We start from the raw sequence: 16,180 nt of genomic DNA, 5'->3' as shown, positions 1-16,180 counted from the left end.
ATTGGGGAGACTTTGCAGAAAGAGTTCCAGAAGGAAGGAATTGGTGCTAGGAGTGAGTGCTCATCTTGCTTGGCCAGCAACTGTGGACAAGGAGAGCCTCCTCCTGGGAGAGTACACTTGGCTGTCTCTCGCGCTCGGCGCCAGCCAACAAAAGGGCACGGCTGGTCACTCTTCCGGGAATGACCGTTGCCCACTGCTCCTCTAGCAGACCGATGGCCATGCCCTTCCCTCTCTTCCAGGGCCTAAGCTGACCTCGCCAAACCCCAATGTTTCATCTCAGCATCTTCCAGACTCTAGGGACCGCAGAGCAGCATCCACAGCCATTCCTAATGGTGGGAATTCCTTGAGATGAAAGACATAATTATTCTGTAGCTGTTATTTGAGGTTATTTCTTTTCTACCCGTAAAGAATCTATTTAAAGTTCAAAAATAATTTCCTTTTGCTCACTGCATAAGTAATGATTCTATCTATCTATCTATCTATCTATCTATCTATCATCTATGGGGGTATTTTGTCTGCATGTATGCCTGTATTACCATATGCATGCAGGGTGCCCATAAGGCCAAAAGAGGGCGTTGGATCCCCTGGACTGGAGTTAGAGTTATGAGCTGCCATGTAGCTACAGGGAATTGATCCTGTAATCAATTCCTCTGAAAGAGTATCCAGTTCTCTAAACTCCTGAGCAAGTCTTTCTAGCTCTAGTAATGGTTCTATACATGGGATACAGCTCAGGGAAGAGTATTTACTGAGCATGAGCAAGACCCCATACCAACAGTAATTGATTGATTTGTTCAGTAACACAATTGTTTAACCGCTTTGTAAGCTCCAGGTACTGTTCTAGACACTGGGCTATACCAGTGAATGTAACAGAGTACTCTCTCGATCTAGCATCTAAGTAAGGGAGACAGAAAATAAATATTGGAATAAATAAAAATATAAATTATAGCTTAGGAGCCAAGTGTTGTCATACTGACCTAGAATCCCATTACTCAGGAAGCAGAGGTGGAGGGGGGGGGCAATCTGGAGTTCAAACTCATTCTTAGATATGTGAATGAATTCAAGCTACATGAGACCTTGTCTTTAAAAAAAAAAAAAGATTTATTTATTATTATAAATAAGTACACTGTAGCTGTCTTCAGATGCACCAGAAGAGGGCGTCAGATCTTATTACAGGTGGTTGTGAGCCATCATGTGGTTGCTGGGATTTGAACTCAGGACCTTCGGAAGAGCAGTCAGTGCTCTTACCTGCTGAGCTATCTCACCAGCCCAAGACCTTGTCTTTAAAAAAGAAAAAGAAAAAAAGGAAAGAAAGAAAGAAAAGATTTATCTTAAATGGAGCCTTCGAGAGAGACTCCCATTCCATATATATTTATATTGTCATTTAACCAGGTAGCATAGGCTGATTTACTTTAAAACAGATCAAGGGGGCGGGGTGGGAGGGGGTCAGGCTCCATTTGCCTGACCCAGGTTTAAAGATGGCTTTTATTTGGTTAGCTGGGTTTTGAGAGAAGGCCTCACTTCCGGAGCAACTCTGGCTTGGAACTCTGTGTAACCCAGGATGGCTGTGAACTTTGGATGCTCCTCCTGCTTCTGCTCCGAGGGCTGGAATCACTGTTATCCTCACCAAGCCCTGTTCAAGGCAGGTGTGCTTTGAATCAGAAATGTCCCTCGGCGGCCTTCTTGCTGAAGGCACACGTTTCAGGGGACCAGCTTTTGGGAAATGAGTAATCTGAGGGCCCTGACCTCACGGGGGTGTGGGGTGTGGGGTGTGGGGGGTGGTAATCCAGGATAGATTCGTCATTTGTAAATCGTGTTGTCAAAAGGGGAAGGTTTTGAGACAGGGTCTCATATAGCCTAGGGTGATCAGCTGACTTTGAACTTCTAATTTGCCTGTCTCCACCTCACAAAATGCTGGCTTTACAAGTATGCACCACCAAGCCAAGCTTCTCCACGGTTCTTTAAGAATTTCGAGGCAGGATTCCTCTGTGTAACAACCCTGGCTGTCCTGAACTAACTCTGAGGACCAGGCTGGCCTCGAACTCACAGAGATCTGCCTGCCTTTGCCTCCAAGTGCTGGGACTAGAGGTATGTGCCACCACACCCACCTCTTGGCATGGTTTTTTTTTTTTTGAGGGGAGAAAAGGGTTTATTCGGCTTACACTTCATACTGCTGTTCATCACCAAGGAAGTCAGGACTGGAACTCAAGCAGGTCAGGAAGCAGGCCATGCAGAGGCCATGGAGGAGTGTTTCTTACTGTCTTGTTTCCCCTGGCTTGCTCAGCCTGCTCTCTTATAGAACCCAAGACTACCAGCCCAGAGATGGTTCCACCCACAAGGGGCCTTTCCCCCTTGATCACTAATTGAGAAAATGCCTTACAGTTGAATCTCATGGAGGCATTTCCTCAACTGAAGCTCCTTTCTCTGTGATAACTCCAGCTGTATCAAGTTGACACAAAACTAGCCAGTACAATTGACCCTTTGTCAACTTGACACACAAACACATCACTAGTAAGCCTCAACCCTTAGTTCTTATTCATCCTCAAGATCTTAAATAACTTTAAAAGTCCCACAGCCTTTACATATTAAAAGTTCAATCCTTTCAAAATATCCAATATCTTTTAAAATCCTTGTTTTGTGTTTTTTGATGAATAACCAGTACTATTCACATGAATTCATTTCTGGGCTTTCTTCGTTGTTTTTTTTTTTTCAAATTAATAACATTTTAATTAATTCTTTTACACAGTGTATTTTGAACACATTCACCCTTTACCTCCCCAGCTCCTCCCTGGGGAGCTGTCCACCTTCTCACCCCTCCCAATCCCATACCTTCACTTTAAACAAAACTACCCACCAAGTTCATTTTGTTCTTCTCTTATGCTCAGGAGTGAAGGACCATTCACTAGAGTGTTGTTGACCCACCAGGAGCCATACCCGTAAAGAAAACTGACTCTTCCTCCTCTAGAAGCCATCAACTGTCAAGAGTTCAGTCAGGAGTAGGAACTTGTGACCTCCTCCCACTCCATGTTAAAGTGTTAACTGGCTTGTCTTTTGTTTGTTTGGGTTTTGGTTTTCAAGACAGGGTCTCTCCACATAGCTCTGATTGTCCTGGGACTCTGTAGACCAGGCTAGCCTCGAACTCAGAGATTCTCCTAGCCTTTTTCTTTGTCACAAGCCATCTAGGAAAGGCTATGGCAAGCAAGTGAGTTTTTTGGAGACGGCCCACCATTTTGAATGGCTGCGATGGGTGCGCTCTGAGATGCAAGGTCCTAAGAGACTTAGGGTCCTAAGCAATCCCGGGATTGCTTCTTGCTGCTGGTATCACTTTACTGTAAATATTATGTAGCCTAGTGATTCCCTGCCATCAGTCCACCCTACTGGGCAGATCTCCTGCAGAATCGGTCTGAAGATGTACTTTCATGTAGTAATGCTCTATAGACAAATGGATGATTTCATAATCCCTAATAATGATTTTACAGAACTCCTAAATTGATGTAAGTAATCTCAAGCCCTCTGTAGAAGAAAAGCTGCAAACAGAGCTCTGTAAACCTTCATGGTTTCCCATTCCACTAGGAAAAGAAGGCAGCCTTGGAACAGGTTTATAATCAAGGAAAACATTCCTTCTAGGTAGGGAATGAGGCTACTATCTGGTAACTAAAGGTCATAAACTGGGAATGGGCAATTTATTACAGGTGTAAAGACAGAATAAATGACAGACTAGTCTATCTATCCAAGACTTCAAAATAACGAGACACAAGGCAGATGATTTGTCTCCCGACAAAACGATGCTAACTTATGACATGAAAAAGTGTTGCTTTGGGCTGGTGAGATGGCTCAGTGGTTAAGAGCACCCGACTGCTCTTCCGAAGGTCCGAAGTTCAAATCCCAACAACCACATGGTGGCTCACAACCATCCATAATGAGATCTGACTCCCTCTTCTGGAGTGTCTGAAGACAGCTACAGTGTACTTACATGTAATAAATAAATAAATAAATCTAAAAAACAAAGAATATGTGTGGTTTCATATTTGAAAAAATAGAAAAAGTGTTGTTTTAAACTTATAATGAACTTATGGAGCTAGTATCAGATAATGAAGGTATACTAAGGTACAGGTCTTAATGGAAAGACATGTAAACAATTCTGATGTAATTCCTTAAGTCTTATCGATCTATGACATGAACTAGTGCCTTAAACTTATTCTAAATGTATGAAATTTGCAAATGCTTAGAAACCATGTGATCAGTTATTGTGAGAAAGTATAAAAACTAAGAACTACAATAAAATGACAGTGTAGGGGCTGGTGAGATGGCTCAGTGGGTAAGAGCACTGACTGTTCTTCCAAAGGTCCTGAGTTAAATTCCCAGTAACCACATGAAGGCTCACAACCATCTGTACAGCTACAGTGTACTCATATACATAAAATAAATAAAATAAAATCTTTTTAAAAAATGACACTGTAGCCTTCTTCAGCTTCGTCCAGTATACATGTCTGTCTTCCTTCCTTCTTTCCTTCCTTCCTTCCTTCCTTCCTTCCTTCCTTCCTTCCAATCTTCTTTCTTTTTTCTCTTCTCTCTCATTTATGAAAAGTTAGCCTCTTGAGCCAGACAGAAAAGAGTCCTAGTAATTAAGCTTTTTTTCTTAATCTCCTGCTTCTATCACCGGGAGTTAATCGACAGAAGTCAGCAGCTTTTGGCCACAGAATAGCAAAGAGTTAAAGAGAATAAATAGCCAAAGTCATAGCTTTTGGCCCCAACTGCTATGCTTTGCTGCTTTCCCTGGGTACCTGAACTGGATGTGGGGCTGGACTCTGGCCTGCCTGCCTGCCCTGCCCTGCCTCCCTCTCCCTCCTTTCCTCTGTCTCTGTCTCTGTCTCTGTCTCTGTCTCTGTCTCTGTCTCTCTCTCTCTCTCTCTCTCTTTCTATATAGATAGGGTCTCCTGTACTCTTGGGTAGCTTGAATCCCTGATCTTCCTGCTTCTACCTCCAACATACTAGGATTGCAGGCAGGTGCATGTTACCACACTTGGCTATGCAGTGCCAGAGTTGGAACTCAGGGCTTTGTGCATGCTAGGCAAACACTCCGACAACTGAGATCCATTCCAGCTCCTCATTTCTATTCTGAAGGTCAAGGTATATATTTTTACAGCAGTACCACAATATTTTAATTACTACTGCTTTATAATGTAGCTTGAAATCAAGTGGTATAATATACTTTTTTCTTTTGCTTCATGCCTGCCTTGGCTAATTTTGTGGTTGTGATTCCATAGAAATTTTAGGATTAAAGAGCTAGAGAAATGGTTCAGTCATGAGAGCATTTATTGTTCTCCCAGAGGACATAGGTTTGATCCCCAGCACACACACACCATCTGTAACTCCAGTTCAGGGGCTGTGACGACCTCTTCTGGCCACTGGTATCAGGCATACACAGGATGTGTAGATGCACATAGAGGTAACACATCTATAAGAAATTTTAGGATTATGTTTTCTACTTCTCTGAAATATGACATTAAAGTTCTGATAGGAATTGTTTCGCGTCTGTTGGTTGCTTTAAATGGTAAGCACATTTCTTTTTTCTTTTTTTAATTAATTAATCAATTTATTTATTTATTTATTTATTTAATGTGTGAGTTCACTGTTGCTGTCTTCAGACACACCAGAAGAGGGCATCAGATCCCATGACAGATGCTTATGAGCCACCATGTGGTTGCTGGGACTTGAACTCAGGACCTCTGGAAGAGCAGTCAGTGCTCTTAACCACTGAGCCATCTCCCCAGCCCCAGTGTGCACATTTTAACAACATTAATTCTTCCTGTATGTGAAGATGGGGTATCTTCCCACTTATTTGTACACAAACAATGCTTCTAAATGAGTATGTATATATTAAAGACAAACAACAACAGTTGAAAATCAACAGCGGAGTGGTACTGAGGTCCCTGGCAGCAGAGCAGTAGAACTGGGTACTGGGTACTGGGTTCTCTCTCTCTCTCTCTCTCTCTTTCTCTTTCTCTCTCTCTCTCTCTCTCTCCCTCCCTCCTCCATTCCCACTCCACATTCCCAGCAAACAGTGGTTTGCTGATAAATGTGTAATATAATGAGCTCTCCTGGAGAAAATATATCAGTATATACATATATACATTTATTAAGAACTTTCTAAAATAAAAACCTCTCAGCATAAAGAGTGGTGTACATGAAAATGAAACACACAACACTTTTTTTCTTTTTTTAGAAGATTGGTCTCATGTATCTCAGGCTTGCCCTGAACTCACTGTGTGGCTGAGCCTTTACCTCTGGTGTGTTGAGATTACAGTCAGGTACTACCACACAGAGTTTATGCAGTGCGAGGCATTGAACCCAGGACTTCGTGCACACTAGTCAAGCATCCTACCAACTGAACTACAGTCCCAGCTCCCATGGCACTCCTCACTGTAAATATAACTCGCCGATGCTTACAATGTTATTGATTTTACTGGACATTTGTCTCCACGGTTCACCTGTGATTTCAGTTCAACCACACATTGACAAATGGAGTCACAGCTCAACGAAGACAGGTGATGACAGAACACAGGCCTGATTTGTAGCACTTGCCAATTTCCTTAGTGCAAATACTTCTATTGTGGCTGATTTCAAGCTTCCTGTGTGATATCACAGAAGGGAGAAGAGAGCACAGAGGTGTTCCCGGGAGGCACAATGGATACAGGTAGGCTCAGGCATAGATAAACCAGATGTGATGGGACATGCTTGTAATCCCAGCACCCAAGAGGGAGGCTGAGACAGGAAGACAACACAGGTTCAAAACCAGCCCTCTCTATAAAGTGAGTTCCAGGCCAGCCAGGGTCACGTAAGAGATCCTGTTTCAAAATAGACAAACAAGAACATAAATAATAATAGAACATAGTAAAATAATTAGAAAGTGATGGGTTTGAGTTTTCACCTTGATTTTAAAGTGCTAATCTATAAACTACAGTCACTAAGGAATAACTCATGGTTGGGAAGCCCTGACTTTGACACCTAACATTACGGGCTAGGAGCTTAGCTAAGGGACAAAACTGAGTGACTGAGTCACCAGTACCTCATGTGAGCTCTGCAAACCTTGGGAGCCCAAGATGTTCAGTCAACAACACAGTTGATTCATCCTTTTTTTTTTCAGCTGATTCATTCTTACATTTATTTACTTATCTATTTATCTGTATTTATTTATTTATTTAGTGTGTGTGTGTGTGTGAGAGAGAGAGAAAGAGAGAGAGAGAGAGCAACTTATGGGAGTTGCCTTCCACAATGTGGAGAGAGCAACTTATGGGAGTTGCCTTCCACAATGTGGATCCCAAGGACTGAATCCAGGTTATTTGGTTTGGCAACAAGTGCCCTTACTTGTCTCAAAACCCGAAGTGGCACATGACTTTAATCTCAGTACTCTGGAGGTCAAGTTTAGGGGATCTCTGAGTTCGAGGCCACCCTGGTTATACAGAATGAGTTCCAAGTCAGCCAGGTCTACTTGGAGAAACCCAGTCTGAAAACAAAACAAGTAAATAAGATTTAAATTTATTAATGACTTTGCAAAGAAATTTCATCTGAAAAACCCTATAACTGACCCAATATACGGAACTCCCAAACTAGCTCTTAAGAAAGGTGGGTCTCTTGTTTGTTTTGCAGATAAAGAAAGCGAGAATCCCATCCCACAAACATGAGGGGAGCAGGTTGCCCAGGCAAAGAGCAGCCTGCAGTGATCTCAGCCAGTAGCTTGGGGGCGATGAGTGGAAGCGGCGCAGGTAAATGCAGACCTGCACTCTGCAGAGACCCATCAAGGCCACTAGAGGGAGACACGCCCTCTAGGGGGCGGAGCTTGCAGGAAGCGCGCATGCGCCCAGAGGGGATGTGGTGGTGCCAGCTCGGGCGAAGGGTAAGACGGTGGCCGAGAAGGCTCTGGAAGGCGGACGGTAGCCGAGAAGGACCGGCATGGAGCACCTGGAGCGCTGCGCGTGGTTTCTCCGCGGGACGCTGGTGAGGGCGACGGTGCGGCGCCACCTGCCCTGGGCGCTGGTGGCCGCCATGCTGGCGGGCTCGGTCGTCAAGGAGCTGTCCCCGCTGCCCGAGAGCTACCTCAGCAACAAGCGCAACGTCCTCAACGTGTGAGTGCATCGGGCTCCGGGCCCCCGCGCCCCAAGAAGCCAGTTGGATGCTGGGGCAGGCGAGTCATCGGGAGGGAGCCCTGTCTTGACAGGCGCGTCCGCGCGCGTGTCGCGACACTGGGACCCTGGGAAAGCAAGTGACATTCGCGCCTAGTATGTGAGCATTCCGATAGGAGGATCGAGTCGGTGACGGGTGGGTTATAAGTGACAGTGGGTACATTGGAGCGGCTATTCCCCCGCCCCCAGAGTTAGGCGCTTGCCCCTGTCCTGTTCAGGGAGATGTCACCTTCCTCTTGCCGGCTAGTCAGACACCCCTCTCTTAACCACTGTGGCAAAAATCCCACCGTTGACTTAAAGAACCACCTCTAGACCCACCCACCACCCCAAGAGCTTTTGCCATCCCTGCCCCATGTTAGTAGAAGCAAGCGTGAAACCTTTCACTCTGGTGACCTTTCTCCTGGATCTCCTTGGACTTTCTCAGTACTCTAAAGTGCATGGCAGTCACCCAGGAAAACAACCCCAGCCGATCTCGTTGGGACATCTCTCAAACTCCACTTATTTCTTTCCTAGTCCTTTAGAAACACTTACATCGTAAGTTTATTGCACAACACTCCGTTGGAGCTAGACAGGGAGTTTGGAAGATGAAATTGCTCCATCCATGTGAGCTTAATGCTTCAGACTAGTGAGTGTCTCCAGCTTGTGGACAATCTGCCTCTCTTGTTAATCTACTTCAAACCCGGTTTTCTCTTTTGGGCAACTGAGTCAGGTTTCTGACAGACCTTGGTTTTAACGAGGCTTTCCTTGTCAAGCCTGTGAAGGTTTTAGTAATGGGCCCTTTGGTGGCGTCTGAGAAACTACTGGAACCTAGGGAAGAAGAGCCCTGTCCTTGGCCCACCTTCATCCTTCCCCACTCGTAGTGGCTGGTCTAAGAATAGAGTGTAAGGGTGGTAGTTGTTCCAGATCTCTTTGGTGGGTGTTTTCTGCCCAGATCTCCAGGTCAGCCACCTTTCATGAGCTCAGAGGAGGCAGACATGGCAGATGTTGCTGTATCTGGCCTAATGAACCAGGAGCCCAGCAGCCTGGCACGCCAATTGTTTAGGGGTAGCCATGGATTCTAATGTTTTGTTCCAAGACATGATGCTGATTAATGGGAGGGAACTGGCAGTGACTCACTGGATCTGGAAGAGATTTTAAAAACGGTTTGGTGCCTTTGGCTTTTCTAGCTGAGGGAACTGAGGCCTGAAGATAAATAAGAGTCAGAATCAGGATTCAAACCATGGTCTTGTAGCTTGAACTAAAGCTTGCTCGCTTTCTTTCTTTCTTTTTTTCTTTCTTTCTTCTTTTCTTTCTTTTAAAGATTTATTTAATGTATATGAGTACGTTATAGCTGTCTTCAGACACACCAGAAGAGGGCATCAGATTCCATGACAGATGGTTATGAGCCACCATGTGGTTGTGGGAATTGAACTCAGGACCTCTGGAAGAGCAGTCAGTGCTCTTAACTGCTGAGCTATCTCTCCAGCCGGTAAAGCTCTTCCTTATAAGACTTACCAGCTTTGTAGAATAGAACACTAGTGTGGTCGAACAGACATGAACTTTGGGGCTGTGTAAAGTGTGGCTCAATCTGTTTGCCGTTGTGTATGTGGCCTTGGCAAAGTTCAGTTTTCTGAGCCCCCAGAGCTATCTGTGAAATGGATCAAATGAAGGCCGGCCATACAAACTCAATTGATAGAGTGCTTTCGTAGCATGCACACAGGTTTGAACCCCAACACCACATAGAACTGGATGTGGTGCCTATAATGGCACTACTTGAGAGGTGGAGGCAGGAGGGTCAGAGTTCAAGACTATCCTCAGTTGCATAGGCAGTGTGAGACAGCCTGGGCTATACTTAGAAAAAAAAAAAAAGACCGACCCCTTCCTCCTCAGCTAATTGTGAATGTGTGCGAACACACCTGACATTTGATAGACGCTCAGCGACTGCTTTCCTGAGAAAGTAACCTAACTGGAAAATTTCAGATCCTGGATTTGAACTTCAATCTTACCACTATGACCTCCACTTTGGCGTGATATTATCTATATGGCTCAGTGTCACAGAGATACGGACTAACTGGTTTCAGTACTTAGGGAATAAAGGCTGTGTAAGCATGTATTAAGGAATAAAAGAGGGTATAGCTGTTTGGATGGACAGCTTCGGTGCGTTTTAAATAACTTCCCTTGGGAACATGATGACACTGTTTCCTTTCTGCCAAGTCTGGTCTTCACCTGTGCTTTCCTCCTCTATCAGGTATTTTGTTAAATTGGCCTGGGCCTGGACAGTCTGTCTCCTCCTGCCTTTCATTGCCCTTACCAACTACCACCTGACGGGCAAGACCAGCCTGGTCCTGCGGCGGTTGAGCACCCTCCTCGTGGGCACAGCCATCTGGTATATCTGCACAGCCCTCTTCTCCAACATTGAGCACTATACAGGCAGCTGCTACCAGTCCCCGGCCCTGGAGGGCATCAGACAGGAGCATCGCAGCAAGCAGCAGTGCCACCGGGAAGGGGGCTTCTGGCATGGCTTTGACATCTCGGGCCACTCCTTCCTCTTGACCTTCTGTGCGCTCATGATTGTGGAAGAGATGGCCGTGCTGCATGAGGTGAAGACGGACCGCGGCCACCACCTCCATGCCGCCATCACCACCCTGGTTGTCGCCCTGGGTTTCCTGACCTTCATCTGGGTGTGGATGTTTCTGTGCACAGCCGTTTATTTCCACGACTTGACCCAGAAAGTGTTCGGCACCATGTTTGGTTTGTTGGGCTGGTACGGAACATATGGGTATTGGTATCTGAAGTCTTTCTCTCCAGGACTTCCTCCCCAGAGTTGTAGTTTGACTTTGAAGCGAGATACTTACAAGAAATGAAAGAGAAGGACATAGGGACAGGAGGACAATGGCTAATAGGATTCCCACGTACTTTGTCCAGTACAGAATTATCTGTCCCATTTCAGAGAGGGCCCTTACTAGGTACCTTTGGTGTGGGGGGCGCTTGGGGAACAAGCTTAGTTGGCAGACTCTGCTGGCGGTGCCACCATGTTGCCAGCAGTGCTACTCCTGTCAGATTCTTCTCATCTATGGCAAGATGTGACCTTAATCTGTCCCCAGAGGGAGAGCTGAGGCTCAGCAGAGGGAGAGCAGCCTGCCTCATCGTGTGGGTCAAGAGAGAATCAGGGCTTCAGGATTCTCTGCTGTGGCCTCCCCGGCTCTGCTTCTCTTTAGAGTTTAGAGGCCACAGTAATGCTGTTCTTCTAACAGCTTCCCCATGGCCAACTCTGAGATAAGCCTTTGTCTCTGGCAGGCTCTTTGTTAAATACCCCAATGCCTCAAGGACACTCTCTGGCTGTAGCATCCGCGTCCTCTGTGGAATGTTGACATTTCACCTGGCCATGATTCCCAACAGGGGCCCATGACCCCGAAGTGCCTGGATGGTTGTTGTTGTTGTTTCTCTGTGTAGCCCTGCGTGTTCTGGAACTCACTCTGTAGACCAGGCTGGCCTCAGACTCAGAGATCTGCCTGCCTCTGCCTCCCGAGTGCTGGGATTAAAGCTGTGTCCACCACGGCCTGGCCTGGCACTTGGATGGTTTCTTTTTCTGTCCACACTATGTATCGTTATGTCTTGGGGTTTGGAGCAGTAACAGAGAACCCCATTTTCTCTCTTCTCTCCTGAGTGACTGCCCTATGGTTTTAATCATTACTACTCTATTTGTTCTCTGTTGGCAAAGCTCCAGTGTCACCCACACCTTGGCATGTGAAAATTGTTTTGAGGGTTTTTTTTGTTTTGTTTTGTTTTGTTTTGTTTTAGAACACTAACTTTTTGTATAAACCAAATTCTTGGCTTGTCATATGAAATTGCACCTCATAGGAATGTTCCCTCTCTTAGAAATATAACTGGAGGCCGGGAGGCACGGTGCTGCACGCCTCTAATCCCAGCACCGGGAAGGCAGAGGCAGGCAGATCTCTGTGAGGTTGAGGTTACCTTGCCAGGGCCACATTGTGAGCTCCTGACTGGAAGAAGAAAGAAGGAAGGAAGGAATAAAACTGAGAAGCAGACTTGTATTAGTTGATGAATGTTAAGCTGAGAGAGCAACTCAGTGCTCACTTGTTCTGAGGCTTTCCTGCCCACTGGCTGGTGATAGAGACACAATAGGGTTTGGGGACCTCATAGGACCACAGGACAAGTGCCACAGCCTAAGGGATTTTTACCTTTGGAGATTATGATAATATAGAAGTGAGAGCAAATGTTTCCCTCTGATGCAGGAAGCCAGCCAGCACGCAAAGCCGCCTGTATTACATACAACCACCATGCCAAATCAGCCATATTACATAGCGCCATGACTTTGGCCCTGCCTCTTTTCTTCAGCTCACAGACAGAACAACCCTAGGAGGGGGTGTTCAATAGCCATGAGAGTCTTTTCTTGAAGCACTTCCCGGCTTCCAGCCATGGTGTTCACCGTGACTGTTAGGGTAAGAAGTCTTGTCACCCACGTCCCATGCGGCAGGCTTCCAGTCTGATGAGAAGGGCCCTGTCCTCCCCCGGGTGATCTCCTTAAGCCTGGCACAGCTGAGCCCCTGGCCTTTTGGATGATGGTCCTTGAAGCTGCTTTGATGCCTCCTCCCTAGCAGAGCTGGCTAATGACATTACCTGATAAGCTTTGGCCCTGACCCTGACTGGCCTGACTCAAGTTCGGGTTATTAGGCACTTAGTAAATTAAGAGACAGCTCTTTCTTTTTCTTTTAATTTTAGTATTTTTTTTAATTTCTAGTTTAATTTAATCTTTTGAGGCAGGGTCTTACTATTCAGTCCTGGCTGGCCTGGAACTCACTATGTAGACCAGGCTGGTCTCAGACTCACAGAGATCTACCTGCCTGCCTCGGTTTCCTAAGTGCTGGGATTAAAGGTATATATACTAAGATTAAAGCCACCACATCTGGCTACTAAGTAATTTTTAAAATATAATAATCTATTTAAAATATGTATTTTATATCCTGTTGAACTACAGGTCAACTTGACCAATTACTATTTAAGATGTAAGATGTTGTCACCAAAGGTGAAGAAAGGCAGGCAGAAAGGGGTCCCCATGATGTTTTGCTCTGTTGACAGTGGACTGAAAGGATATTTGACTTCCTGGGAGTGTCTATCCATCTCCCCACGGTAGGAATGGGTCTGGGGATGATGGTAGGGCTGGTCCCCAGGTAAAGACTCTCAAGCTGCATGTTCACAACAGAAGGGGGCAGACACAGGATGTGGCCAGAGGCTCATTTGTCACACTGGGGCTCCGGGCATTTTCCTCACGTGATCTGACCAGTTTTAACATTGAGTCGACAACACGTGGGAATTCACAGTTGCTCATTGTTCTCTGCATATCAGATGGATGAAATCACACATGCTTATACTTGACACTCCTCCCTCTCTGCTCTGGGTGGGGTGGTGCCCAGGGTTCTGAGCCACACCCCAAGTTCCTCAGAGCCCTCACCTTCTCAGGAGCATGCCTCTCCTGCCGTGTGAGGAGGCGTGGCATGGGTGAGTGTTTGGGCTTGGGCTGCCATGAGGTGCAGGTGTGAACGTTGGCATCCCTCCCAAACCACCTGACCAGCGTGCAAGCCCTTGTTGGCCTTGTCAGTAAAATGGAGGCGATTCTTTGAGCACTGAAAGGAAATCATACATAAGATGCTGAGCATGTGTGCTCCACAGGTCATCATCTCTCCAACTTTCTCCTGACAGTATTTAGAGCATTCTGGCTCCTTTAGAGAAAGTAAAGAAACAACTCAGAGCCTGGGTCGCCTATGGAAGTAGTCTCATGTCATCCTTCCAAGCGTCTGTTGTCCCTTGGTGGTAAACCCCAGGCTTTGGGAGCATCTGAGCTTCCACGTGCATCCGTCACTGTCTGGGTACCAGATTGCAGTCAGAGAATAGTTCGTGCCACTGTTACCTACACACAGTCCATGTGTAAACAAGCGAATTAAAGGGCACTGGAGATAATGGAGTCTACATTCCGGAGTTTGCTGTGTTCCTTTCTGTGTGTTGATTTAACTTTTTAACTTCAACTTTTAAATTAAATTGTGTGTGTGTGTGTGTCTCTGTGTGTGTGTGTGTGTGTGTTTTGCGAGCACACCATGGCATACATGTGAAGATCAGAGAACAATTTTCATGAGTCAATTCTCTCCTACCATATAGGACTTTCAGGTCAAACTCAGGTAGCCAGGCTTGGCAGCAAGCGCCTTTGCCGGGGAGCTATCTTGTTCACCTTAGTTTTAAATCTTTATTATTATTGTGTGTAATGTGCATGTGTTTGTACACATATGCCACAAGGACAGCTTCGTGGAGTTGGCTCTCCCCTGTCATTGGATCCTGGGGATCAAGTCTTGTCCCTGAGGCTTGCCAGTTCGTGCTTTTACCCACTGAGCCATCCGACCTGCCCAGACTCAGCCCGATGTCTCATCCTTTCATAGAAGGGACTTTAGAGCTGAAGTTTCTCAAGATGGTTCACCTAAGTGCTTCGTCCTAAGTACAGATATCGCTCAGCCTGCTTTATTCTGTCATTGGATCCTGAGGTCTGGGTCAGCCAGGCCTGGGAGTTGTCTCCTTGGCAGAGAGAGAGGTAGGTCTCACAGACTGCTGAAGAGCTGTGACAGCCTACCAGGATAAGGTCACTTTGCAGCCCAGGAACTCTCTGAGCACAAAATAGCATTTTATGCCCTTAGACCCCACTCACTGTCAGTCTGACCTGCTTGGCACCTCTAGGCAGTGTGTGTCGAAAACCCATTGAATCCGAGATTAGAATCTTCTCACGCTGTTGGGCCCTGCAGCAGCAGCCACCTCTCAACTCTGCTGCAAGCTAGGTGCAGGCTGGACGTCTTCCACTTAGGTGTTTGGACTCAGAGCAGTGCCCTTCCTAGCTAAAGCTATAAATATGAATGTGAAGCAGGCCGCATTTCAGGGAAAAGAGCCTGTGCCACCATCAAGTGCCCTGAGTTTTGGGGTAAGGTTAGGACCTGAGAACATTGAACAGAGAACCTGCTACCCTAGGGATCCAGAAACACATTCGTAGAAGGTAATGTTCCTTTTGGTCTGAAAGGAGGGAGAAGAATTGGGACATTCCTCCAGGAAAGTATAGCCAAGGCAGGGATAGCACACCCAAAACCATGTAGGTAGACCATGGCTTCTGTTTAGAGGGGAGAACCTGGCTTCCCTCATTTTCTAAAGCCCCGGAGACTGAGGAAAGACTTGGGAAGCGATTGGTGGGGCTTGTAGGCATGCCTTGTTTTGATGCAGATGGCTCTGGGCTGCTGTTAGAAAGCCTAGCCTGGGCACCGTCCACCCCTGCTTTTCTCTGTTCTTCTGTGATCTTGAACCAGCAACAGCGCCTCTGGGCCTCAGTCTCCTCATCTGATAAGCAAGCCATAGGTAGACTGGATGGGTAGAGGTTACCCAGGTAACTCCTGAAACCCTGGGATCTACTCTTTGTTTCTCTGTTTTGCTTGGTGAAAAATCCCCCACCCCCACACCCGCCCAGCTCCTTCTGACTTATTTTAGGAAAGGACATGAAAAAAACTTGGGTCAAGTGGCAGCTGGCTTCCCGGTGAGTGACAGGGAGCAAACTGCAGGCTGCAGCAGCAGATCAGTCACCGCCTTTTTCTCTGTGTGGACATCTGGATGAGTTCTGACCTGATCGCTTGGGCCCATGTGAGCTTTCTTAGCACAGGGAAGCAAACCTACTTCCCAGCTTAGGCAGCACCGGGCAGTGTTCTAACCGTTGGGGAATGTCTGGGGAGTTTTACAGTTGATCACAGCACAGAGCACAGACCCTGTCCTGCCTCAGGGAAAGGGTGACAGATTGCCACCACCTGTACGGATGATGACCTGGTGGTAGTCACACTGAATACACGCAGATCTAACCACCTCAAGTAGGGATTATGCTGTGAAATGCAGGAAGACAGCTGCCTGCAAAAAATACCAGGAACCCAGATGTTGATTAGTCACATGAGTGATTGTCGTTCCTCACTAATAACTGAACACAGTCA

The 16,180-nt window shown here is 46.4% G+C and overlaps 1 protein-coding gene and 1 long non-coding RNA gene across 2 annotated transcripts; one reads left to right on the top strand and one right to left on the bottom strand.

Annotated features, from left to right (window-relative positions):
• Positions 1-7,522: 7,522 nt before the first annotated feature.
• On the bottom strand, positions 7,523-7,981 carry 2310001K24Rik (RIKEN cDNA 2310001K24 gene). Its single transcript, NR_028122.1, has one exon. It is a non-coding gene; the product is annotated as an RIKEN cDNA 2310001K24 gene (long non-coding RNA).
• Positions 7,897-11,823, top strand: Fitm2 (fat storage-inducing transmembrane protein 2). The gene is made up of 2 exons (NM_173397.4): positions 7,897-8,123; positions 10,408-11,823. Exons 1-2 carry the CDS (start codon positions 7,951-7,953, stop codon positions 11,021-11,023), a joined length of 789 nt encoding a protein of 262 aa, NP_775573.1. The 5' UTR covers positions 7,897-7,950; the 3' UTR covers positions 11,024-11,823.
• Positions 11,824-16,180: the final 4,357 nt, after the last annotated feature.

The sequence above is a fragment of the Mus musculus genome, chromosome 2 (assembly GCF_000001635.26).
Source record: "Mus musculus strain C57BL/6J chromosome 2, GRCm38.p6 C57BL/6J".
Lineage (NCBI taxonomy): Eukaryota > Metazoa > Chordata > Mammalia > Rodentia > Muridae > Mus > Mus musculus.
This window is presented reverse-complemented; position numbering and strand designations above follow the sequence as displayed.

Bases quoted from the DNA above. Each gene is read 5' to 3' on its own strand.
- Fitm2 (NM_173397.4), top strand. From the start codon at position 7,951: ATGGAGCACCTGGAGCGCTGCGCGTGGTTTCTCCGCGGGACGCTGGTG. The intron at 8,124-10,407 runs GTGAGTGCATCG...CTCCTCTATCAG, and splicing joins AAGCGCAACGTCCTCAACGT to GTATTTTGTTAAATTGGCCT.